At 31.5% G+C, this 26,922-nt stretch overlaps 2 protein-coding genes across 2 annotated transcripts; both read left to right on the forward strand.

The window, feature by feature from the left end:
- Positions 1 to 14,263: 14,263 nt before the first annotated feature.
- LOC107419282 (NAP1-related protein 1) lies at positions 14,264 to 18,642 on the forward strand. The gene is made up of 10 exons (XM_016028026.4): positions 14,264 to 14,600; positions 15,406 to 15,528; positions 15,640 to 15,690; positions 15,936 to 16,007; positions 16,132 to 16,242; positions 16,334 to 16,395; positions 17,091 to 17,151; positions 17,252 to 17,308; positions 17,426 to 17,467; positions 18,156 to 18,642. The coding sequence occupies exons 1-10, from the start codon at positions 14,472 to 14,474 to the stop codon at positions 18,237 to 18,239; spliced, it is 792 nt and encodes a 263-aa protein (XP_015883512.1). The 5' UTR covers positions 14,264 to 14,471; the 3' UTR covers positions 18,240 to 18,642.
- Positions 18,643 to 19,950: 1,308 nt separating this feature from the next.
- Positions 19,951 to 22,418, forward strand: LOC107419281 (flavonol synthase/flavanone 3-hydroxylase). The gene is made up of 3 exons (XM_016028025.4): positions 19,951 to 20,425; positions 20,856 to 21,177; positions 22,009 to 22,418. The coding sequence occupies exons 1-3, from the start codon at positions 20,067 to 20,069 to the stop codon at positions 22,276 to 22,278; spliced, it is 951 nt and encodes a 316-aa protein (XP_015883511.3). The 5' UTR covers positions 19,951 to 20,066; the 3' UTR covers positions 22,279 to 22,418.
- The last annotated feature ends 4,504 nt before the right edge of the window (positions 22,419 to 26,922 follow it).

Here is a 26,922-nt window from a genome sequence, read left to right on the forward strand (position 1 = left end):
TTGTTGGTCTCCACGATTTTTCCTTCCTTGGAGAGCACAGATGTCTTCAAAATCCTCCTCCAAATTATCTCCATAATTTCCTTATTCAAAATCCTCCCTATGGCATCTGTGACTTCCTCGACCTTGACCTCAGCCACAATGGAATTCTTACCTCAAATTTGGTCCACCTTGTGATATTTCCAACCTATCCATCCTTTGATCTAGGTGATCAAAGCGAACATTCATCTGCTGTAATTGCTCCAAGACAACCATCATGTCCGTGTGCTCACCTCCATTCTCCAAAGCTCGAGAATTACCCTTGAATCCTACGGATTCCTCTTATTAATTCTTAATGGTAAATCTCCTCTTCTCACCCTTGAATCTGCCATATTAGTATGAATAACACAAAAATAAAATAGAACCTCACCAAAATCACTCCCTTACATGTTTCACTCAAACAAGGTCTCAACATTCTTGTTTGCACACTAGTTTCAGCTTTTGATCCACTTTTAAGCTCACACTCTCTTGCCTTTTTCCACGCAAAGAATTATCTCAAAGTTCTAATTAAAATACCAACTAAACAACAATTAGATTGCAAGTATGTTCTAATTAAACTTATCAACAAAACAGTAGCAAAAAGCAAGTACTATCGAGTGAATTACTAAAACCTAGTTCTCAGCTTTTCTAAGCAAAAAACAAGGTAAATCAACAAGAAAATTTTTGGAATGAGATAAAAAGCCTTCTAGAGTATGAATGAAACAGTAACTCAAGGATAAAATTTAGAGAAAGAAATTCAAACACGAGTAAGAATCAATTTGAACAAAAATATAAGATTGTTGTTGGTTGTTGTTCTTTGTAATTCAAGTTTTTGTATCAAATCCTTTAACTAATTTTTAATCCAATTAATTTAGCATCCAAAATTCAAATATCCAGCAGCAAAAATAATTCTCCAGCAACTCCAAATATTGAATAAATAGTCAACAACTCAACAGTTCAAAGAAATATCCAACAAACAAATTTCAACACCAAATTCAACAAAACCAGCCTTTTATTTTTCTTTTATTCAGCTTTTCTCCTTCTTTTTTTTTTTTTTTTTTTTACTCACAAAATATAATATCAACTGTAGTAGCAAGAATTAACAACTAAATTTCAATTCCAGCACCAAATAACTACCAAATCCGCAAAGTCACTTTTTTTTTTTTTTTTGAATATATGAATGTAAATATTTAAGACCAAAACAGCAAAAGAAATCAATAATAAACTAAATTAATAAGAACAAAGATGAAAAACAACCAACAAACTAGGAAACAAAAAAAATACGGTAAAATTAGAAAAACCTAATTTAACTAGGAATGAGTTTTTTTTTTCTTTATTTTTTTATATGTAGAACGTGTATATGAATGCAACCTTAACCTAATTCTAAAATTGTAGATTAATACAAAAAAAAAATAGAAAAAAAAACAAATAAAGATAGATCAAACGTGAACGAAATCTTGGCTCTAATACCAAATGATACAAACCTAGGTCAACACGCACCTAAACCCGTATTATATTAGTCGGGATCTCAATTAAGTTCAAGTTCTTATGTAAAAACCTTAACCCCTTAACCAACTTGTGATTAGAAGCCTTGAAATAATGAATACACCACAATAGGTGATGGATATCCTATTGATAAGTCAAAACTAGAACACTTACTCTCTAATGGTGTTTTAGGTGTTCAAGAAGAACAAAGAGATTTCTATCTCACAAAATAAATTTTGAATATTACTAAAAGTGTGTTCTTCCTCAAAATTAATCCCTTAAATAGGTAGAGTTACAAAAACAATAAACGCTAAAAATTTAGGTTAAAACCAACCACCAAAGAGAAAAGGAAACATGTTGGCCGAAATTCACCTATTTTTCCAAACTAATTTGGATTAATTAATTCCTTTATTTTGAATTAGGAATTAATTAATTTACAATGAAAATAATAAAATAATAACTTTCCTAAGTTGATTTTTCCAGAAAATAAATAATAGAAACCAAATATAAGACTAATTTTCTAAAACAAAAATTCAAAATCAAATTAGGAAACTAGTTGACTAGTTTGACTACTAAGGTATCTTTGACCAATGTTCAGCTTGTTTGAACTCCAAATAAGCTTCCATATGCTATGTAGGATGCCAAATATGATTAATAATGATTCCCACGCATTGTCCCTTGATTGGAATAAGTCAAACTTGCTTGAACAAGAACAAAAGTCAAAGTCAACAGCCAAACAACATATTTTTTGCCAAATTGAGATGTTGTCCATACAAGCTGGTTTTAGATGCTTTTAATTCTGTTTTAACATGATTCCATGGCCTCTTGGTGATATCCATTGAATCCAATAAGTGTTGGATCCATTCGTTGCTGCCTGGAGTCTATATTTGCACTAAAACAGCTACCCAAGTCCGTAACAGCTTCCACCATTTGGATGCTTAAAACAAGCTTTGTATCTTTGGGTATTGACAAACCCTTTTAAGAATTAATTACTCCCTATATAAAAGTAGACAGGTTTTTTTAAAATCTTTTGGCTTGAGTTCTAGTGATCGGTCCAATCTTCATCTGTATCGGGTCAGTACCCTAGCAAGTTATCGGTTGTGTAGGCACGGATGGATTCTCATAAGATGTTCTAGCGGGGGATGGATAATATGAATACAACCAACTATTTTTCCCATACATAACTAGGAAGTTTCCACATCCATGAGCCTATCCTTGCATGGATTTGATTGAGTGTATGGGGAGTTATTTGTGTTAGAGAATCATGGCAAATTGTTAGCCATAAACAAGCCAAACCCCAAACCAAGCCTAATGCCTTGGCCAAGAAGCAACTTCCTTAGTTTGCTTTGAATTTTGTTTAGGTAGTTGATTACATCATTTTGTGTTGTATTCTAGGCTTGTTAAGTTGGTGCACAAAAACACCAAAATGTGTTATTTAATATGTATTATCCAAATTAGAGTGTTAGGAAGTTTAGGGAAATGAAGCACCTTGATGACATGGAAAGCACCTTAGTGACTAAGATGGTGACATGGAAGCTACTTACTGACATGGAGCCAAACCATTTGACTCTCTCTCATCCAATGCATGGAAGGATATGTGTCATTATGCATGAGGACTACTTCAACATGAAGCACCTAATGAGGTAGCAACACTTGTCAACAAACCATGAAGCATGTGGCAAAGTTACTTTACATGTGTGTTTTACTTATCCATGAAGGACTTGTTTTGTATTGATGTTTAGAACCAGCCAAGGTATGCTTTCACATCTATTTTCTATGCTATAAATATGTATTACATCTAAATGAATGTATTGTATTGAATGTTATAAAACCAAAAGAAACACAAACCGACCAAAAATGAAAAATTTTCCATTAGCTTAAACAAAGCAAGTCGAGAACATCTAAACTCCAAATCAATTTCCAAACATTTAAAACCTTGTTCTCTTTAGATTAACCTTGCCATAATCCTTTCAAATTGGTATCAAAGCCTTGTTTCTATAAATCCTTATTCAAAACCAATTGGAAAATACACAAAACACAAACTAGTTTCAACTGGCATCCTCACACTTTTCAGCACCTTCACCTCCTATCTTTGATGGCCAAAACTATCCTGTTTGGGCAATTAAAATGAGAGCCTATCTTCAAGATGATGACCTTTGGGAGCTTGTTGAAGTTGATTATGAAGTAGAACCATTGAGAGCATGTGCTACAGTGAATCAAATCAAACTTCATAGTGAAGAAAATGCAAGACCATTCAAAACTCTCACAGCAAGACAAGCTGCTGTGACTGATGATATCTTCATTAGAATCATGACCTGTACAACTCCTAGACAAGCTTGGAAAAAGATTTAAGAGGAGTTCCAAGGAAGTACAAGATCAAGATAAATGCAGCTGCTAAACCTTAAAAGAGAATTTGAAATTTTGAAGATACTAGAACTTGAAACCGTGAAGGAATTTTCAAACAAACTTATGAAGATTGTCAACCAAATCCGATTATATGGTGAATTTTTACCAGACCAAAGGATTATTGAAAAGATCCTTATATGTCTTCCAAATAAATATGAAGCAAAGATCTCAACTTTGGAGGAAACAAGAGACCTGACACAACTCACAATTGCTGAATTGATCAATGCCTTGCAAGCCACGGAACAAAGGAGGAGTTTTTGGCTACAAGGTGAATCAAGCTCAAGTGAAACATCACTTGCAGTAAATAACAAAGGTAAAACAATCCAGCAACCAAGGCCTTTTCAAAGGCAAAATAAGGCAAGGAGACCACCAACCAAAGAGGGAACAAGATGATCTATGGTCCTTGCATAATATGAAAGAAGCAAAGACACATGACCAAGATATGCTGGTGGAGGCTGAATGCTCAATGCAAGATTTACAAGCAATGCAGTCACATAGAAAGAGTTTATAGGCAAAGGAACCAAAGGCAAGAAGTAAGACAAGCTCATGAACCCGAAGAATTAAATGGAGAGCATGAGCATACTTTTACAGCAACTTGCAACCTTGCAACCACAACCAAAGACAAATGGATTTTGCACAGAGGGTGCACAAATCATACGTACAACAACCATGACTTGTTTGTCAAGTTCAACTCAAGACTTGCAACAAAAATTAGGGCAGTTGATATGAACCTAGGACGACCTGCGCCTAAACCCGTATTATATTAGCCTGAATCTAATTATATTCAAGTTCTAATGATCACCTTAACCGCTAACCAACCTATGATTAGAAACCTTGGTATATAATGAGGATGCCACAATAGGTGATGGAAGACCTATTGATAAGTCAAAATAAAAAACTCATTCACTAATGATGTTTTAGGTGTTCAAAAGAATAAAGAGAAATTCAATCTCATAAAATAAATTCTGAATATTATTAATGGTTGATTTTTCATTGAAAATAAGCCCTTAAATAGGCTTTGAAAGAAAAAAATAAAGCCCTAATTATCTAGGTAAAACCAGCCACCAAAGATTAGGAAACCTAGCCTGGCCGAAATTCACCTCATTTCCTAATCTAATTTGGATTAATTAATTTCTTTATTTTAAATTAGGAATTAATTAATTTACAATGAAAATAATAAAATAATAACTTTCCTAAGTTGATTTTTCCAACAAACAATTAAATAGAAACCAAATAAAAGACTAATTTTCTAAAACAAAAAAGTTAAAATCAAATTAGGAAACTAGTTGACTAGTTTGACTACTAAGGTATCTTTGACCAATCTCTAGCTTGTTTGGGCTCCAAATCAGCTTCCATATGCCAAGGAGGATGTCAAATGTGATTAATAATGATTCTCACACGTTGCCCCTTGATTGGAATAAGTCAAACAAGAAGAAAAGTCAAAGTCATCGGCTAAACAGCATATTTTCGGCCAAATTAAGATGCTCTCCGTACAATTCATTTCTAGGTGCTTTTATTTCTACATTGGCTGGATTCCATATCCTATTAATGATATTCATTGATTTCATGAAGTGTTGGAACCATTCCTTGCTGCTAGGACTCCATAAATGCACCAAAACCGCTATCTGGGTCCGTATCGGCTTCCACCACTTGTATGCTCAAAACATGTCTTGGATCTTCGAGTATGGACAAGTCCTATTGAGAATGAATTACTCCCTCGATAAAGACAACAAGGTTTTTCTTAAACCTCTTAGCTAGAGCCCTAGTGATCAGTCCGGTCTTCATCCGTATCGGGTTAGCACCCCAGCGAGTTGTCGGTTGCGCAGGTTCGAGCGGATTCGCATAAGTAGCAAATGGACAAATCATGGAGGCACAAAAAAAAAGGAGATTTGGTCATTAAAACACTAAAAGGTACAATTCAAATTACCAATATTTTATATGTACTAAATATGTCCAAAAATTTACTTAGTATGCCACAACTTATGAAGAAATGATACATTTTGAAATTCTTAGATATAAGTTGTGAAATATCTAAGGATGACAAAAGTGTATTAGTTGTCCATATGAAAGATAATAGCCTTGTAATTGATTTTGATCAACAAAATCAAATGGCTATGAATACCAAAGTCCAAGAAGATTCAAGACTATGGCATAGAAGGCTCGGCCATTACAACTATGCCACCATGAAACAAATGCATACTTAACAAATTGTTGAGAATTTACCACAAATCCATGAAGATGAATCTGTTTGCCAAACATGTCAACTTGGCAAAATCAAAATACAACCATTTCCTTTAACAACACTTGGCAAAGCAAAGGAAAAGTTACCAATGGTGCATTCGGATTTGTGTGGACCAATGAATGAAGCAACTCATGTAGGGAGGAGGTATTTTATTATCTTTATTGATGATTATTCTAGAAAGTACTGGATATACTTCCTCAAACAAAAATCAGAAGTAGTAGCCACATTTGAAGAGTTCAAAACACTTGTAGAAAACCAAGCACAAACAACCATCAAGGTGATTCAAACCGACAATGGTGGAGAGTACATTTCCAAAGCTTTTGAAGATATTTGCAAAACAAATGGCATCATACACCAACTCACAACTCCATACACACCATAACAAAATGGAGTGAGTGAAACAAAGAATAGAACCATCATGGAGATGTCAAGATACTTGCTGTTCGAGAAGTGCTTGCCAAAGAAATTTTAGGCCAAAGCTACTAATACAAGTGTATACCTCCTAAACTAACTTCCAAGTAAGGTAATTGAGTCTAAAACTCCAAATGAATTGTGGTATGGTTTTAAACCTTCAACTACTCACTTAAAAGTCTTTGGAAGTATTTGTTATATGCATGTCCATGACTCCAAAAGAACCAAGCTTGATAAGAAAGTAAGTATTGGTATATTTGTAGGCTATAGCTCGGTTTTAAAGGGTTATAGAATCTTTGATATATCTAAGATGCAGGTTGTTATTTCTAAAGATGTTATTGTAGATGAGAACTCATATTGGAGTTGGAAGAAGCATAAAGTGGAAGAAAAAACTTATATTCAATCAAGAACTCCTTCCACTGATCAAAGTGATTTTGATGTTTCCGATGATGATGAAGATGATGATGACCCGACCGATGAAGATTATGTAGGGAAAAGAGGTACAAAATCAATTGCAGAACTTTATGTAAGTGCGAGGATGGCAACATCTGATCCTACAACATATAGTGAGGCTTCACAATACAAAAAATTGCAAGCTGCAGTGGTGGAGGAGCTTCATATGATAAAAAAGAACAAAACTTGGAGTTTGGTGCCGAGACCAAAGAAAGGACATGTAATAGGTGTCAAATGGGTATTTAGAACAAAAAGAAACCCTAATGGCACTTTGAACAAATACAAAGCAAGGCTGGTTGTAAAAGGCTATGTTCAACAATATGGTGTAGACTACGTGGAGACCTTTGCACCGGTGGCAAGACATGAAACCATTTGGCTTTTACTTGCATATGCTGCAAATAATTCTTGGAAAATATATCATTTGGATGTGAAATCAGCTTTTCTAAATGGTATTTTAGAAGAAGAAGAAGTATATGTTGAACAACCTGAAGGCTTTATTTTAGAAGGAGAGGAGGAGAAAGTGTACAAGCTTTATAAAGCCTTGTACGGGCTCAAACAAGCTTCAAGAGCTTGGTATGCAAGAATTGATGACTACCTCACTCATGAAGGTTTTTCAAGAAGTGATAATGAGCCTACACTGTATATCAAAGCCAAATCACATGAAGATGCAATGGTAATCTTTCTTTATGTTGATGACTTGCTAATAACAGGTTGCAATACTGAAGGCATTCAAAAATTCAAAGATAAAGTGATGGAAACTTTCAAAATGTTCGATCCTGGCTTAATGAATTATTTTCTAGGATTGGAGATCAAGCAAATAAGTAAAGGTATAATTCTATTTCAAGAAAAATATGCTTTGAATTTGCTTGATAAGTTTCAACAAGAAAATGCCAAAATTGTTGAAACACCAATGATTCAAAATGCCAAGTTTGAACTTGATGATGGAAATGAGAAAATGAATGCTTCAGTTTATAGAAGCCTAATTGGAAGCTTGCTTTATTTGTGTGCTTCAAGACTTGATATTATGTATGCTATAAGTGTGCTATCAAGGTTCATGAGTGCACCATCTCAAAACCATTACCAAGCTGCAAAAAGAGTCCTAAGGTATGTAAAGGGCACAACCAACTTTGGAATCCTAGACAAGCATGGCAACATGTGTGAATTAGTTGGCTATTGTGATAGTGATTGGACAGGTAGATTAGAAGACATGAAGAGCACCTCTGGATACTTGCTTATGTTTGATTCAAGTCCATTTTCATGGAATTCACATAAAAAAGGAACCATGGCACAATCAACAACAGAAGCTGAATACATCTCGGCTGCAGTAGCATCAAATCAAGCAAACACCATTCATTGTGACAATACTTCAGCCGTAGCTATCACCAAAAATCCAGTACAACACAGAAGAACCAAGCACATCCCCGTGAAGTACCATAGCATTCATGAGGCTGAAAGAAACAAAGAAATCAATTTGATGCATTGTTCAACACCAGACCAGCTGGCCGACATTCTCACAAAACCATTACCAAAAGAAAGACTTCAAGTGCTTAGGAATTTTCTACACATCATGCCTAACATTGCCAAGGAGGAGTGTTAGAGAATCATGGAAAATTGTTAGCCATAAACAAGCCAAACCCGAGACCAAGCCTAATGCCTTGGCCGAGAAGCAACTTCCTTAATTTCCTTTGAATTTCGTTTAGGTAGTTGATTACATCATTTTGTGTTGTATTCTAGGTAGGCTTGTTAAGTTGGTGCACAAAGACACCAAAATGTGTTATTTAATATGTATTATCCAAATTAGAGTGTTAGGAAGTTTTGGGAAATGAAGCACCTTGATGATATGGAAAGCACCTTAGTGACTAAGATGGTGACATGGAAGCTACTTGGTGACATGGAGCCAAACCATTCGGCCTCTCTCTCATCCAATGCATGGAAGGACATGTGTCATTATTCATAAGGACTACTTCAACATGAAGCATCTAATGAGGCAGCAACACTTGTCAACAAACCATGAAGCATGTAGAAAAGTTACTTTACACATGTGTTTTGCTTCTCCATGAAGGACTTGTTTTGTATTGGTGTTTAGAACCAGCCATGGTGTGCTTTCATACCTATTTTGTATGCTATAAGTATGCATTACATCTAAATGAATGTATTGTATTGAATGTTAGAGAAAATACCTTAGTTTCCATTTTGAAACCAAGAGAAACACAAACCGGCCAAAACTGAAAAAATTTTCAGCAACTTAAACAAAGCAAGCCAAGAACATCTAAACTCCAAATCAATTTCCAAACATTTAAAACCTTGTTCTCTTTAGATCAACCTTACCTTAATCCTTTCAATTTATGTTTAATTACTATTACAATTATTCCAGTTGGCTTGTCCCACATCATATAGAGGTAGTTACTTCCACATTCACTTTATGGAAAAGATATTTGTTAATTTCTTATGTTCTTTAAATATTGTTAGTTATACTTTGTGGAAATTATGAATGAAGTATATTTTTCAACCTTATCTTACTTCTCTCATTTATTTTGCTCTGTCATTTCCTCTATGTTCTTAAGAAATTAGGAATATATCAATGGTATTAGAGCTAGTTGAACCACGGATATCCATGGAAAAATCAATGCTAAATTTGGCAACAAAGTTTAGGAAACCCTCAATAAGCATGAGACCAACTTCAACCAGCTAAATACAACTGTATGAACAATTCTTGTTGAATTACAATCCTTAACCTCTTGATTCTTTCAAGAAAATCACTCTAGCATGAAGTGAGATAGTGTTACACCAATGGTCTTTCTTACTAATGTGATGAAAAGTTTGTTCTAGGTCATCATTGTCAATAACCACAATTTTATATGATCGAAAGATCAACTCTTTTAATGGATAGAATGACCATAGAACAATCTGTAAAAGAATAAGTGGCAATTCCTTAAGACATTACTCGACTTCATCTTTGCGAACAAGGATATTTTAATAGAAAGGAAATACATTGACCTTGTTAGAGCAGTTGTAGCAATGGATACGTGGGAAAAGATTATCTTCATTAATTAATTAGTTACTATTACTATTATTTAAACTAGATGTCAATGTTTATATTATACATAGGTAGCTACTACTTCGTGGAATTGGGTTACACCCTTTAAATGTTGTTAACTGTATTTGGGAAGGCATGAATGAACAAAATAAATTTGCTCCTCTACTTGTTCTCTTTCTCTTTTTATTCTCTTTGAACCTAGTACGTAACATTTCTATCAAAGCTAAATTTCATAGTGAATTTTAGATACTCTTGCTAAACATTAATTTATTTTTGATATATTTGGCACATAATATATGAGATTTGGTCCATATGTTAATTGATATTTTCCATTAACAGTTGTTTTGTTATCATTGTTGTTCCATATTTTCATCATGTATCACTAGTTACTAATTCTTAAAAAGTGAGTTATTATTAAACAACTTATCAATTGTATATGAAGTTATAAATGAATGAAACCATTATTCTACTATGATGAAAAGTTCATTTTGGGTCATTATTGCTAGTAACAACTTCTACATGATTGAAGAATCAACTCCTTTAGCAGATAGAGGGATCATAAAACAATCTATGGAAAAATAATTGTCGATTTCCCAAAAGCATTATCTGACTTCATCCTTAAAGATAATGATGTTCCAAAGGGAATGAGTGATATGAACCCGATAAGAGCGGTTGTAGCAATGGGTGTGTGGGAAAATATTATCTTTATTAATTAATTACTTATTATTACTATTATTTAAGCTAGATGTTCATGTTTTGTATTATGTGTGAGTACCTACTATTTCACGAAAATGGGTTATACCCTTTAAATATTGTTAATTATATATGGGAAGGCATGAATGAATGAAGTAAGTTTTCTCTTTTGCTTGTTCTCTTCTTTGCTTCTTATTTGCATCTTCTTCTTTTCTTATTCTCTCTGAACAAGGAACATAACATAGGTATCAAAGTTGAACTTTGCAGTGAAGTTTTGGATCCCCTCGCCAAACATGAATTCAATTTCAATTTTGATATGTTACATAATTTACAAGACTCAGTCCTTAAGTTAATTATTATTTTCCATTTAGCAATTATTTTCATTTAACAATTGTTGGTTTATCATAGTTGCTCTATGTTTCCATCATGTATCAATAGTTGCTAATTCTTATAAAGTGTATTTGAAGTTATAAATGGACAAAGCAATATTCTCCCAATCTCTCTCTTGTTTTTTTCCTACACTATTCTTTTCTTGCTATTTCTTCTTCTATGTGAACTTAGTGAACAGATATCACATCAATGGTATTAAAGGCAATATCAACCATGAACATACAAGGCAAAACAAATGCCAAATTGCACAACGAAGTTAGTAAGTTCTTACAATGACATGAGTCAAACTTTGATTAAGTGAATGCTATTTTAATAACAGTATTAACCAAAATTCAAGCCCTTTGACTGTCATATAACTCAAACATGGCCATCCAAAACCAACCCTTTTCATATGGAAAATTGTCACACCTACATACTTCTCATTTAACCATTATGAGTGACCATCCTCATCAACATCTCAAATTGTCATCTCCAAAGTTTAATGACAACAACCGAACTGGCTCAGTTTACAAGGCAGAATAATATTTTGATTTAAAAAATATTGTACCTGACCAATGAATTTAGTTATCCTCCTTCCATTTAGAAGGTATCACCTTGCAATAACAAATGTGGTTGATGAAATTTCACGAACCACTCACATGGGATAAATTCACTAAGGCTTTGTTATTTTAATTTAGATAACCGACCATAAGGAAGAGCAAAATCCAATCCAGCCCATCTAAACCGACCAATCCAATCAATTTTTAGGAGCTTAGATTGGATCAGTTATTGGGTTGGAAATATAAATCCAATCCAATCCAACCAAAATCATATATTATATGATTAAAAAAATATATTTTTTCTTTTTTTTTTTTTCATTTTTATACATTAATTTTTAATATTTTTTTAATATATCCCCAATTTCCAAATGAAATTGGTAAACCTGTCAAAGTTAATTGACTTATGATTTACAAAAGTTTTAATGTAAATAAAAAAAAAAGGGAATTAAGCATTGACTCTTGAGTATTTGAATTTTGATAAATATATTATTTTACATTATTTGTTCTAACAATTTTAATTTGATTTTGTAGGAGTGAGATGGTGACTATTAATGCTTGCTACTTGATAAAGTGCATAATGTTTGAATAACTATCTTTTCTTCTTTATTTTACATTGAAGAGTGTTTTTTTTTTTTCAACATTGATGAGTATTGCTGAATATCATAGATTGCATAGTTATAGATTGTAATCTTATATGTTATTCTATATTGGATTACTCTAATTATATTTTATGTTTGGATAACTACAATTTATTATTTATATTTTATATTTAGAAGACTTTTAATTTGTATTTATATATTTATAAACTAATAAGTTTTAAACCAATTAACCAATCCAAACAAAACCAATCATAAATGATTTGGTTTGATTTGGGTTTAAAACTTTAATGGTTTGGATTTGATTATCTATTAGATAAATCAAAAAATCTGGATTGGATTGTATTTTTATTCAAAACCAAACCAACCTAATCCATGCTCACCTCTAACCGACTATAAGGACCCATCGAAAGCTCTAACTTGCCTCAAGCAAACCACAACAGTGGCAGCTTATTAAGGAGCTTTTGAAATACTCTCCCATAAAATTGATGACTTGCCTAAAGACTTTTTAATTGGTTGTTTTATTGCTAGTCGATGGGATGATATCCGCTTGGATGTCAAAGTACAGCAACCAAAGTCTTTGGTTGAAAATATTGCAGTGCCATATTTGTCGAGGAGCACAACCAATTACAACGGAAGAGCTTTGGCTCTTCTCCACTAAACAAATGAGGACAACCTCTATGTTTTAATGATAGACACCATTGTAGGCATTCTAGGTCTTCCATCGAAGGTGAGTCCACTATCCAACCTTTACGGCCTTTAAATAACTTATTAGTCAAAACTACAGGCTAAAGGATTGTGTTTCTACTATGATAAAAAGTTTAATCTCAGACATTGATGCTAGCAACAACAATTTTATATGATTGAAGAGCCAACTCCTCTTGGTTAATAAACAAATCATAAAATAATTTATGGAAGAATAAGTGACAGCTTTCTAAGATTATAACCTAACTCCATCGTTGAGGACAAGTATGGTCTAATAAGGAATGAATATATAGGACTTGATCCCTATGCCAATTGTTATTTTCGATTTTTAGTGGTTATTTTTCATTAACAGTTGTTGGTTTATCATAATTGTTTCATGTTTCTAATCATGTATTAATAGTTGCTAATTTCATAGAAAGTGGGTTAGGCTAAATAGCTTGTCATTTGTATGTGAAGTTATGAATGAATGAAGTAATAATCTCCCAATCTCTCTCTCTCTCTCTCTCTCTCTCTCTCTCTCTCTCTCTCTCATGCTCTATTCTCTTCTTGCTATATTTTTTTTTTTTTTCCTATGTGAGCTTGGTGAATTAAGACCATATCTGACAATTGTTGGAAAATGATAATAAATGTTGGAATTTCTAGCAAGAAGAAGAAACTAGTGTTCTATTAGGCGAGATGGGTTCTTTGGATTTGGCACTAGCAAAAATTGGACACTTAGGTTACAATAGTTTGATATTCAAGATTATTTTATAAGTCTCAAATTTCATAAGCCCATCCTTCTTTCATCAAATATAATTTCTGAATTGTTTTAATCGTGTTCTGTTTTAATCCTGCCTACCAAGCCAGGATGTAAAGGGTTTATTATATTTTGGCTCAAAATTATATTCATAAAATTTAATACATTGTCCAAGTAACATATATTTTACTCTTTTTTTTTTTCTTTTGAAAAAGAAAATAGGTTATGTTTTAAATTTTAAAATATAAAATTAGCCATTTAAAGATAAATTCTTATATTGGTAAAAGAAAAATAAATTCTTATTTCTCAAATTTATAAGTAAAAATTAATTAATTGCGTCTGAAAATGAATATACAGTAATAATTAAATGCGTGTAAAAAAACAATCTGCTTTTTTTTTTTTTTTTTTTGGTTGTGGGTGAATGTGTGCTGAACATGATGTTGATTTTGTACGTTACACGGTGGTTAACGCTTTTTTATTCCTTTTTAGGAAAACCTGTTTCGTGAGCAGATGTCATGCTCTGATTAGATAAGAGAAGGTACTTTATCTCCAGCTGCTATACAGTATAGGAACTCTCCAAAACCCTAACCCTTTTGTACTTTCTCTCACTTTCAGTACACTCTCTGTGTCACCAAACGAAGGGGGAGAGAGAGAGAGAGAGAGAGAGACCGAGTTCTAGGGTTTTAGGCGAAGCATCAGAAGCCAAACTAGGTTTTTTTTCTTTTTTTCTATTTTCTTTTTTTTTTTTTCCTCCAAAAGGAAGATGGTGGAGGACAAGGGCAAGAAGCTCAAGATGTCTGAGAAAGGTGAGGAGGATAACTCGGACAAGATCGATGAGAAGCTTGTGCTCTCCATCGAGAAGTTGCAAGAGATTCAAGACGAGCTGGAAAAGGTAAATACCCATTAACCCTTTTGTGCTTATGGTTGTCTTTGAAGCTTTGGTTTTGTTAACGATGCCTTCTTAATGTTTTTTTTTTTTTTCTTTCCCTGAATATTAAACCAAAAACAAAAGAACTGATTTTTATGTTTAATGTCATGTTTTTTGTGTTCAATTTCAGTTTGTGGAAATCCAGACGATTTTAGCTGTCAGCTGTATGTTTGTGTGTTTTATTTGGTATTTCTTATAATATATTTAATCAAGATATTGGATTAGACACATTGAAGTAATTCTCAAAGCCCTTGCATAATTTGCACAACAATTGCAATTTTAGCTTAAATTTTCTGTTTCAGGGGATTTAACACAGACAAGAATTGTGTCTGGAATGTTTGAGTTTTCTATGTATTCCATACCACCTTCTACATTTGGACAAGTGGGAACTTAATTTTATAGAAAAGTGGGTGTTTAAGTTTGTAGGCACACCACTTGGAGCAGCTTGAATTTGTTTCTCAATTGGGGCATTGGCACCAATGCTGTGTAGCATATCTTTAGAGACTCCCTGTAACCGGCTGCCCCTGATGTTGCATTTTGTAAAACTTGAGTTTGTTACTTTAGGTCTATGTTTTCTCTTTTTTGTTTACTTTTAGCATACGATTTGAATTTTGATACTACAATTTTGAGTTGATGCTATAATCTAACTTTTGATTTCTTGTAGTCGGTTGAATTTAGAGTTTGACTGTATGTTTTTATGACCTTTACTTCTTGAATTAGACTAACTTTTTTTTATCTGTTTTTGTTTCTTTTTCTTTAAATGTTCCAGATTAATGAGGAGGCCAGTGACAAAGTCTTGGAGGTGGAGCAAAAGTATAATGAGATTCGCAATCCTGTCTATGATAAACGGAATGACATAATCAAATCCATTCCTGACTTTTGGCTAACTGCTGTTAGTGATCTACTTTTGTTTTCTTCAACTACTTTTTGGGAATACATTATTTTCTTATCGTTGTTAAATTAGCAGATTATCTATATTTATTGTCTTTGTTGCCCTTTGCAGTTTCTGAGCCATCCTTCTCTTGGTGAACTTTTGAGTGAAGAAGATCAAAAGGTTTGACTTCTAACCCTGCATGTACATCGTTCAAGGGCTTCCTGATGAATATCAATCAGTAAACTCTGTGAAGCTCAACTTCAAGGGTCCCTTGGGATGTCTAAATACAGTGTGAAGTTGTTGCAGAGAGTTTTTTATTTTCTATTTTTAAATATAAGATTTTGGTGTCTGTTTCCTCTGTTTTAGTCTGCACTTATTTTGGGATGTCAAATTAATATTGTTCTATGATTTTTCTTTCCTTGTAGATTTTCAAGTATTTAAGCTCCCTTGAAGTGGAAGATTTTAAAGATGTGACATCAGGCTACTCTATCTCCTTTGTGAGTATATCATCTTCTTTTGCCATTGTCACTTAGCTTTGATTTGAATTCAGGTTGAGTACGTGATGCTTTATTGATTTTTGAATAGATTAAGTGAAAATATTGCTGTTTCTTTATTACACAGAACTTCAGTTCAAATCCTTATTTTGAGGATACAAAGCTCACAAAGACTTTTACCTTCCTTGACGAAGGAACGAAAGTTACTGCTACATCAATAAAGTGGAGAGATGGAATGGTAAGGGCTTTCTGTCTCCAAAATTCTATACTTATCTATGTTGATTTTGTTTTGATATGGATTTGTAACTTATATCACCTAATTTGTGAAGGGCATACCTAATGGAGTTAATCATGAGAAAAAAGGGAACAAGAGGCCTCAATCTGAAGAAAGGTTAGTTCTCTGTTGAGATGGTCATTCTGCTTGTAAAAGAGTTATTGCTGCTTTGTTAATACCGTTTAAGTTTGTGACATTTTTTAATGGGTTTTTTAAATGTTTGGTCATAATGAGATGTTAATAGTTTATGGCTCTACTTTGGGACTTAAAACTGTAATTCATCAACTGAAATATCAAATGCATTGTTTGATAACAGATATTGAATTGCAAACCTTGGTCATTGTTAGACTGGATGAACACCTAAATCTAATTTCTCTGGGGTTTTATCTTCATTTAAATTATATGGTGAAAATTCTACATTGTTATTCTTCATTTAAGTATTCTGAGGTTTAGATATGTTCATTCTTCCTCTTGAGTCAATATTGTGAGGTTTCTATATGAATTGTCAGGTTATGCTTGAATGTATGTTTTGCTTGAAGTAGTAAGATCAAACATTTTGAAGCTTATTCTTCCCATTTTTATCTTTATTCTTTGATTTAAATTTTTGAATAGATGAAAAAAGTTAGACACTTATACTTCCCCATGTCATGTGCATTTATTTCTTGCATTTTTGGCTATTTTGTATATTTCATGCTTTACAATTTGCATTTGCTTACCAGTGTACTTCCATGATATCTGTATTTAATCTTTTCTTTGATTTATACCACTTGAAGCTTTATATTCTGACCTCCTGTTTACTTTTTTCAATATAGCTTCTTTAGCTGGTTTAGTGATACCCATCAGAAAGATATAATGGATGACATTCATGATGAGGTTAGTTTTATTTGTAGCAAAAGAATATGCAACCATAGCATTGCAGATGATTAATTTTTATCTGTCACACTGACACCATTATCAATTTCCATTTTTACAGGTTGCAGAGATTATAAAAGAGGATTTGTGGCCAAATCCCCTTACTTATTTCAATAATGTAACTTCCCTTTTTTCCTGTTTCTTTACTCCCTAACTATCACTAATTTGGATTGTTGCGTAGGAGATTCTGCTTTCCTTATTTTCTAATGATGGTTGATTGACCTTCTTGTAATAGGAGGCTGATGAGGAGGAATTTGACGAAGAAGCTGATGGAGAGGTACATGAAGATACTTTTTCCTGTGGTGTAATTGCAATTTTCTGTAATGCTTTTAGGATACCTCTTCAGTTTCCCTTCCCCCTCGTCTCTCATTGTCTGATTGTACCATCTGTGGTTCTGCTATGGTTTTTATATTGTCCGTGCCTCAATTGTTTGCCAGGGTTCCATTTGGTTGATGTTGATGGGACATTTTTAATTTGCCATTTAGCAAAATTTATTCCTTAGTGTCCTTGCCTGCAAGTTTACTTATTATCTTATTTGAAGTAATGATATTGCTATATAGCTTTTTTGGATGTCTGAACATTCTGGATATAGGTAGAACATTTACTATTATTCACAAGACCAAAAAGCTGTCTGACAAAGTTACTAATTACCTTTCCTTCGTTTTTTTTTACAAAGGCATTGCTGTTCAAATTAATTTTTATGTATAAAAGGATATAATTAGGAAGTTGCGTTTGTAGAAGTTCAACATGTTTAATTTCCTTGTCCTACTCTATTGGTTTCCTTTTGGACTCGTAATATTTTTTGTGATACATGTCTATCTAGTTGATTTGGTTCTAATGTCTAAATGTGGGGATTGTTAGGCATATTCTCATGATGCGTGGAGTTTGCCTTTTAAGGTTCTTTCATTTGGAGAGTTCAATGGTGGAGTCGGTCAAATTACAATTCAAAATTCTATTTCTTGCAGGGAAAGGACGACGATGATTCTGATGAGGATGAGGATCAGGAAGACGATGACGATGAAGATGCTGATGAGGAAGATGGCAACTGAAGTTTTCACATAGGCGGTTCCTCTTTTGGCTTTTGCATGCTTTGGTAACAGCTTTGTGTAAATGTAGTGGTTGCTAAGGTATATAGCGGAGGGTGTCATATTAACTCTTTCATGTAGGCAACTCACTTCCCTTGATATTTTTTTGGATTTCAATTTTTTTTTTTTTTTTTTTTTTTTTTTGGGTTGTTCTGATATAATTTCTTGCTATATAGGGGTTATTTTTGTGGTGTCCTCCAGTTATGCATTTTCAAGATGACCATAGTATATTGGTCGTTTAATTATATTTTTCTTTTTCTTTTGAAAATGCCCTGAATGAGGAAGATATATGTCTAATATTTGGGGTGTAAAGCTGTTTCAAAGATCCTATTACCAGGGAAATTGGGCTAGTATTTTGATTCAGAAATTAAGTTTAGCTCATTACCCAAAGAAGACCCAAAAAAAAAAAAAAAAAGAAAAAGAAAAAGAAATGAAAAGAAAATTTAATTCGGCTCCTACAATGCAGGTTCTCTTATGGACTCCCAAGAATGTTTGCTCTATTATAAGGTTGTGCACTATGCTTCTTTCTTTTATTTATTCTTCTTCTTCTTGTTATTTTTATTATTTATTGATTTCTTAGTTAGTATTTTTATGTTTTTATGTTTTGTTTTTGTCACCCGTACACAAATTAATTGGAACGAAATCGATCATTGGCTATTTATTGCAGTAAAATCATGATCATTATTATTTTCTTGGCTTAAAATCATAGTGTTTCCGTACAGATATGATGGAGATTTTTTTTTTGTTTTTTGTTATTCAATAGAATATAGGGTTAATTACACTAACGTCTTATATATTCGTCTTATATATTCCATAAATGATGATATGGCTATTTATTTTGTTAAATGGATTAATAATATATATGAACTGCATCGAAATTAGATAAAATATATATGAGCTGTCTATTTAAAATAATTTAATAGAGCTAATAATTACCATTTGAATTTCCTTTTTATTTATTTTTTGGTAAATTACCATTAGAAAAATTCATGGATACAAAAACAACTCTAGTGGCGAAATCGGTAAAGCTGTAATTATAAAAAAAAAAAATTACCATTTTTTTTATAACTTTGACTTTGGGCATTGATTATTTCGGCTAGTTTCAACCCCCTCCATTACAAATCATCCTGAGTTTCTTGGATTGCTACTTGGCTCCATTATATGATTTAAAATAAATTATTGGTGATATTTTGTAGTTATTGCTTTTGTCTTTATTTGCTCTTGGGGTTGGTCCAATTCTGCCTATCAAATCAAATGACGACTACTCCATGTGGATTAACAGCAAACAGCATCTCGAAAAGAAACATAAAGAAAAATCCAAATTACTCTCATCAATAAAATAATTGCCCCAATATAAATATATCAATAATGATTGTCGTTTCAATAAGGTAATTATTCCAAATCTAACCAATAGAATCATATAGTAACATAATAATTATTCTTACGATGTAAGTTAATTTTATTTTATTTTAGTTCCATCGATAACCATATTGTTAATATATATAGTTATGGGATTTGTTCCATCTATTAAAGATATTTAACAAATATTTTGATAAATATTATTTTGTTTATTTAATATATAGATCTCAAAGTATAGAGATCATGAAGAAAGTAAATATTTTTAACTTCTAAATAATTATCTACTTTTGGATCTACCCAATCAAAAGTTAAAAGTTAAAATGATTTATCAAAAAAAATATTTGTCAAATATGTTGACGGTGTCTGTATAGTCTCAAAATATGCAAGAAAATATTAGGTTGGATAACAAAATATAATACATCAAGCTGGAAAATGGGCTGCTCCGGCATTCCCACCATTGATATATCTCCTTTCTTAAAAGAAGGTGTTGATGAAGATGGAAAGAAGAAGATCAAAGAGGTTATAAGCGAAGCTTGTTGTCAGTATGGATTTTTTCAAATAGCTAACCATGGTGTGCCACTTGATTTGATGATGCAAGCCCTTGAGCTATCCAAGACCTTCTTTGAGTACCCAGATGATGAAAAGCTCAAGGCTAGTCCTGGATCTTCTGCACCTCTTCCGGCTGGTTATAGCCGCCAGCCTGAACACTCGCCAGATAAGAATGAGTACTTGTTGATGTTTCCTCCGGATTCTAATTTCAATATCTACCCTCAAAACCCACCTGAATTTCGGTATTTATTATTATTATTTTTATGATCTTTCATTATTCTTGAACATTTTATGAATTGAAAGGGATTTTTTTTTTTTTTTTTTTTTGGATCAATGCTCCCTAATTATAACCATATTGTTTCTTTGGAATAGTCCATTAATTTCTTAAATAATGATATTTGGATTTCGAATTCCCATGCTATAAATATTTTAAAAAAAAAAAAAAAAGGGTAAAGGCAATTGCAAATTTGTAAAATGATAAAGGATTTCTTTTTAAGAAATGCATACTCTTCACATGCAATTTTCCATCCAATAATAATTTTTTTTTATGTTGTAAGGACTAAAATATTTTTATTAGTAAATAATTGTAGAAATTCAATTAGTCTGAATTAAAAGAAACAAATATAATATAATTACTCCTGGTAACCCATTTTTGAGAATTGTGTTTGTTAGGGGAGTATTGGAAGAGATATTCTTGCATTTAACGAAGGTTGGTATTCTTTTGGAGAGCATATTGAATGAGTGCTTGGGATTTCCTGCAAACTTCCTGAAAGAATACAATGATGATAGAAGCTGGGATTTCATGGTGGCCTTGCGTTACTTTCCGGCCACAGAGAATGAGAACAATGGAATCTTAGAACATGAAGATGGAAACTGTATCACTTTTGTGTTCCAAGATGATGTTGGAGGTTTACAAGTTCGCAAGAACAATGAATGGATCCCTGTTACTCCCATTCCAAGCACAATTGTGGTCAACCTTGGTGATGTTTTTCAGGTACACTTTTTTTTGTCCAATTGTTCAGGTACTTTGTCCTTATATAGATGTACAATTTTGATAATGTCTAGACTATCCTATTTTATGTTGTGAATTCTTTGACATGGTAAATACAAATTAAAGTAACCACATAATTTTTAAATTTTTAATTTTAAAATATATTAATTGAAATTGTCCAGTTTAAAATATTTATAAGACATTTTCTCAACAAATAAAAACTATACGAGTCAATCTGAAGTGTGGAATTCTTGTCCAATTAAATTTAGTTAAATTTAAAATTGTTTAACTTGACCGGACCAATTAAAATATTCCATTTCAAATTTTTGGAAACAGAAAATTTCAATTTTCTCAAAATTCGAGGTTATTTCCATAAATAAATAAAAAAACAAAAAACAAAAAAATAAATAAATAAATTAAAAAACTGTCTTTTGTTTTAAAAATCTTGAAAGTTTGGTATCAGAAATTAGAAAGTCTTTTAGCTCATGGACTTCAAGACATCTTGGCTTTTCGGTTGTTAATTACATTTATTGTCCACTGTTTTCAATGTGTTTATTCGTCATATTAATCTACTTATTATAAGATTTCATCGATTAAAATTCATTGAAATTAATCATGCATGTAATTCCTTATGATAACTCTTCTTATTCTATTTTTAGAAAAATAAAAAATATGTGATAGTTTAAAGAGCTTCAAGCATATTTAACTAATCCTTTTCATTTTCAGAATCAATGTGAGTTTTCTATTGGTATGCTAACTTATATTTTATATATATATATATATATATATATATGTTGAATGAATTTCTGATGGCATTTGTAAACATATTTTAAGGTGTTGAGCAACAACAAATTTAAGAGTGCAACTCATAGAGTGGTAAGAGCAAAAGGAAGAAGCAGACATTCCTATGCATTTTTTTATAATTTGCATGGAGAAAAATGGGTTGAACCTTTACCACAATTCTCTAAAGACATTGGAGAGCCACCAAAATACAAAAAATTCCAATTTAAAGAGTACCAGCAGTTGAGAATGAGGAACAAAACCCATCCACCTTCCAAACCTGAAGATGTTATCAATATTACTCACTATGCAATTACCCCCTAGGAAAACAAGGTAAGATTTCTATTTTATTTTGAATATTAATGAACCCCTTTTGTTATTTTACTTTACAAACTAAAATCTCATGGACTTTTGATTGATTGTAATATTTATATTTTTTGCAATGAGTAAAATATATTTAATTATGTGGTTGAATTCATCAAATATATAAAAGCAATAAATATATAAATAAATAAGAAAAGAAAAGAAAAGAGGAGAAGAGAAAATCACCAATAACTAGTCAAATCACAATATCAGTATTCATGAAGCATTTGTTTTTGAACCAAATGATCCATCTTTCTCTTTCTTTTTCCTTTTCTTTTGTTGGTCAGTCAATCTTTAATAACAGATTTTTGAATTCAACTTATAATTTTTGTTTTGAAGCAGAAGCAAAACCAAGTGTCGAAAAGTATAGTTATTTTGATATTAATTTTAAAAATTATCTATTATTTAATTCTTAGAAAGGCTTAGAGTGTGTTTGTTTTTTGCACTTATGTCTCCATTAAGACATTTCGTTTCATTTGTTTTTTCAACTTAAGACTTTACTTGAGAGATATTTATGTCTTAATTTAAAAAAACAAGTTTTGTAGCTTACATAATATTCAAAAAATTTTATTTTTTTATTTTTGAATAATATTTTCAAAATTATCTCAATTAAAGACAATATATTTCAATTTTATCTCAAAATGGCCGAAAAGGCCATGAATCTGGAATTAGACAAAATGGCCCAGTACATAGAAATGGCCGAACGAGTTTGGAATCTGAAAATATTCAAAAGGGTCCCAAGAACGAAAACGGCCCAACAGGTCCTAGACCCGAATCTGTGACTCATTTATAAAAATTAAAATTTTAATTAATTAAGGATGATTATATCACTTTCGTTAAATTTGTTAATGAATAATCATAAAAAGAAAAAAAAAACTATTAATACATAATCATTAACGTCTAGTCTATATCTAAAATGCATTTAAGTTTTTTAAGGTTAAAAAAAAAAAAAAAAAAAAAAAAACCTTTAGTATCCAATTGCAAAAATTGGGCAAAAAAAGATTATGTGCGATCTAGGCCCATTTATATGGTCCACCTCCTTCTAGAATGTTTTCATTTCTTGTCCAAAGTGCTTCACCAACATTATCTCACTCCCCAAAAGTTGATCAAGAGTACTTGTTTTAAACTTTTTAAAATAAATGATTTTTTTTTTTAAAATGGAAGAATATATAAAAATAAATATTTTAAAATTAAAAATATACCAAATAAGACAATTATTAATCCTGTAAAATAGTTATTTTATTTTATATTTATTCCATATATCAAATATGTTATGACTTTATAAATAGAGGTTATTTGTTAAACATGATTATATTGGGTTGAATCGAAGTGAATGAGATTAAATATAATCTAGTCCAATCAACTTTAATGACCTGTTTATGAGTGAATCATAATTCATAAGAATCCTTTCAATTGATTTTTTAAAAATTATATAATTGGTATTTCTTTTAGAATCAGTGGATGGATGATTTTCCAATAACAAAATAAAAAAAAAAAAAACAATTTTATATTTTTTAGCCAAATATTATATAAAACCCTTTTATACATTTGAAAGTGATTTCAACCTTTTTAAAATCACTTTCAATCGGATACTAAGTTAAGTGAAATTTTCTAAAACGATATTTAAAAAGTTTTAGTCCAATATAATCTAATCCAATCTAACAAACCGAAATTAATTTTGATATTTTCTAGCTATCACTATATCTTGTTTGCTGTTTTGAATAGGTTCAAATTTGTTTACCAAATGAGGCCTAACAGCATTTTGTATTTTCCTTATAAATTAGATTTACATTTAGAAAAGAAACAAAAAAAGTTGAAATTACTCGTAATTAATATACCGACAAACTAATTGCTCCATTATAAAAAGATTTCAATATTAAGTATCCTTTTTTATCAGGCAAATTGTTCCTATTCGGACCATTGGAATCATGTGGTAGCAAATTATTCTAACTAGGTGCATGGTAATTTTATTTTAATTCTATTGAAAATTGAAACCATATATTCTTATTATAGTCTCAAAATATTTAAGAAAATATTAGAATTGGACAAAATATATATCATAGATCAAAGAAAAAAACAAAAAAATGGGTAGCTCTAGCTTTCCCATCTTTGATCTCTCTTATTCCTTAAAAGAAGGTGATGGCGATGGAAAGAAGACCAAAGAGGCTATTAGCCAAGCTTGTTGTGATATATTATTATTATTATTATTATTATTTTTCCCAAATAGCTAACCATGGTTTGCCACTTCATTTGATGAGAGGAGCCCTTGAGCTTATCCAAGACCTTCTTTGAGTACCCAGATGAAAAAAAAATTTCAAGACTAGTCATGGATCTTCTGCACCTCTTTCTGCTTCGTAATAATCAGGTACGGAACACTTGCCGGATAAGTATGAGTATTGGTTGATGTTTCCTCCAGGTTTTAATTTCAATCTCTGTTATCTACCCTCATAGCCCACCTGAATTTCATTAATTATTCATTATTGACGAACATTATTTGATGAATTAGAAGAGTTTTTAGTACAAATACCCTTTAACTATCCCTATATATGTCATCTTTAACTATACCTGTATAGTGTGGCAATTTTAGTCCTTGAATTACATGAACAATGCATCATATGGACAATTGAAAAACTTCAAAAATATTTTGGCGGAAAATACGTGCCTTAGGATAGAAAATTCATAAAATGATAAGAGTTTTTTATTTTCATTTTTTATTTGTTTATTCTTCCATTTTATATACTCGTTGTATCAAAATTTTTTCAATATTTTATTAGAAAAGCATTGGAGATATATAAAAGCGATTCGATTGATTGATGGGATTTGATATGATATTTATAAAATCAACAATATCGATAAGATTACTATTTAAATATTTCTTCTTACAACAAATTATTGATTTGACCTATAAGCGGGCCTACCACCCCATGTTGCTGCTAGAACCCTGTATTTCAGTTACCTCCTGCAAACTTCATGAAAGAATACAACAACAATTAGCAGGGATTTCACGGCGGCTTCGTGTTACTGTCCCATGACAAAAAAGGAAAGTGTATATTAAACTGTATATTTTTAAAATTTTTTTTTTATTATAATTAGATATTTTTGTATTGATATTTTTAATGAAAATATTTAATTATAATGAAATTTTTTTTAAAAAATATACAGTGTAATATATCCAAAATAAAATTAAAACATGCATATATGACAACTGTATCATTTTTATTTTATTTTATTTTAATAAATATTATTGTTTTATTCTCGTAAAGGCTATTTATAGTCATTTTGTCCTTTCTTATGCAGTCTAATAGTTTAGGGGTTAACGGAAAGATCAAGGGGTCATTTTACCTAGTTTATCACCCCAACCAGGAAAAATAAATAAATAAATAAATAAATAAATTTGGCGATATGGGTTTTCGCCGTAGTATTCTAATTGCAATAAATGGGCCAAAAGATGTAAAGATTATGTGCCTTCTAGGCCCACTTATAGGATCCAACTCCTCGTTATATTTTTATTCCACTCTTCGTTTATTATCCAGGCCGCTTACCAATTACATTCCCACGCCCTAACTTCAATCTTCGTTTTTGTTTTCTCATTTTGAACGCTCAAGAGCCTAATCAACCATATTGTATGGAGATTTTCCATACCTTTTTTCTATCTCTATTCATATCTAATCAATAATAAATTTTATCATTTTTTAAATAGCAGTTTTTTTTTTTTTTTTTTTTTTTGTTTACACTTTTTTAATTTCTTTCCAAATGATGTGGCTTCATATTGTTGATGTAGATAAATGGAATAGGAAAAAGATAACAGAAAATTTGGGTCTCATTACATCTTTAACTTCATAAGTTTCTTTATCCAATGCAAATAGATGATACTATAGTTCCTCCAATGGCAATCCAGGCTTTGATATTATAGTTTCTGCAGAAGCAATTATCTATTTTCAATATTTTCTTCTAAAAAATATGATATGATATGTGAGGGTTATTGTCATATGAATTGTATATGCTATAAGCAGTGACTAGGATTGATGACTTAATTAGTTGTTGATCATTTTCTTTGAGCACTTTTTTCTAGCCATTTTTGCCAATTTGACTCAATAATATATGTCAATTTGTGGACCACAAATCTGAGGATAGAAAATGCAGAGACACCAAACTGAATACAGAACTCTTTTAACTTTCTCAAAAATATTTCTTTTGCAACTTTGCTCTTATATTTACATATTTTCTCTCAATTATCGTTCAATTTCTTTATAGTTTCCAAGAAATGCAAAAGGGAACGTGACAAATGATAATAATAATAATAATAATAAAATAATAAAACAAATAGCCACATAGGAGGAGGGAGTCTCAAGATGACAACTCAAAAGGGGAAATTAATTTGCACCACAAATATACATATATTTTTAAAAGTGAAATCCAAAGTAAATTGAGTATATTGGTTGAATATGGGTACCAACCAATTATGCCAAAAAACGTAAGGCTAGAAATGTTGGTTTGCTACAGAGCAGACCACCAGTATAGTACTAACACTATCTATTTCATGGATTTGCTAGCTTTTTTTTTTTTTTTTTTTTTTGTTCTAAATTTTTTATTGTTTTTTTGAAT

This window comes from Ziziphus jujuba, chromosome 2, assembly GCF_031755915.1.
Source record: "Ziziphus jujuba cultivar Dongzao chromosome 2, ASM3175591v1".
Classification (NCBI taxonomy): Eukaryota; Viridiplantae; Streptophyta; class Magnoliopsida; order Rosales; family Rhamnaceae; genus Ziziphus; species Ziziphus jujuba.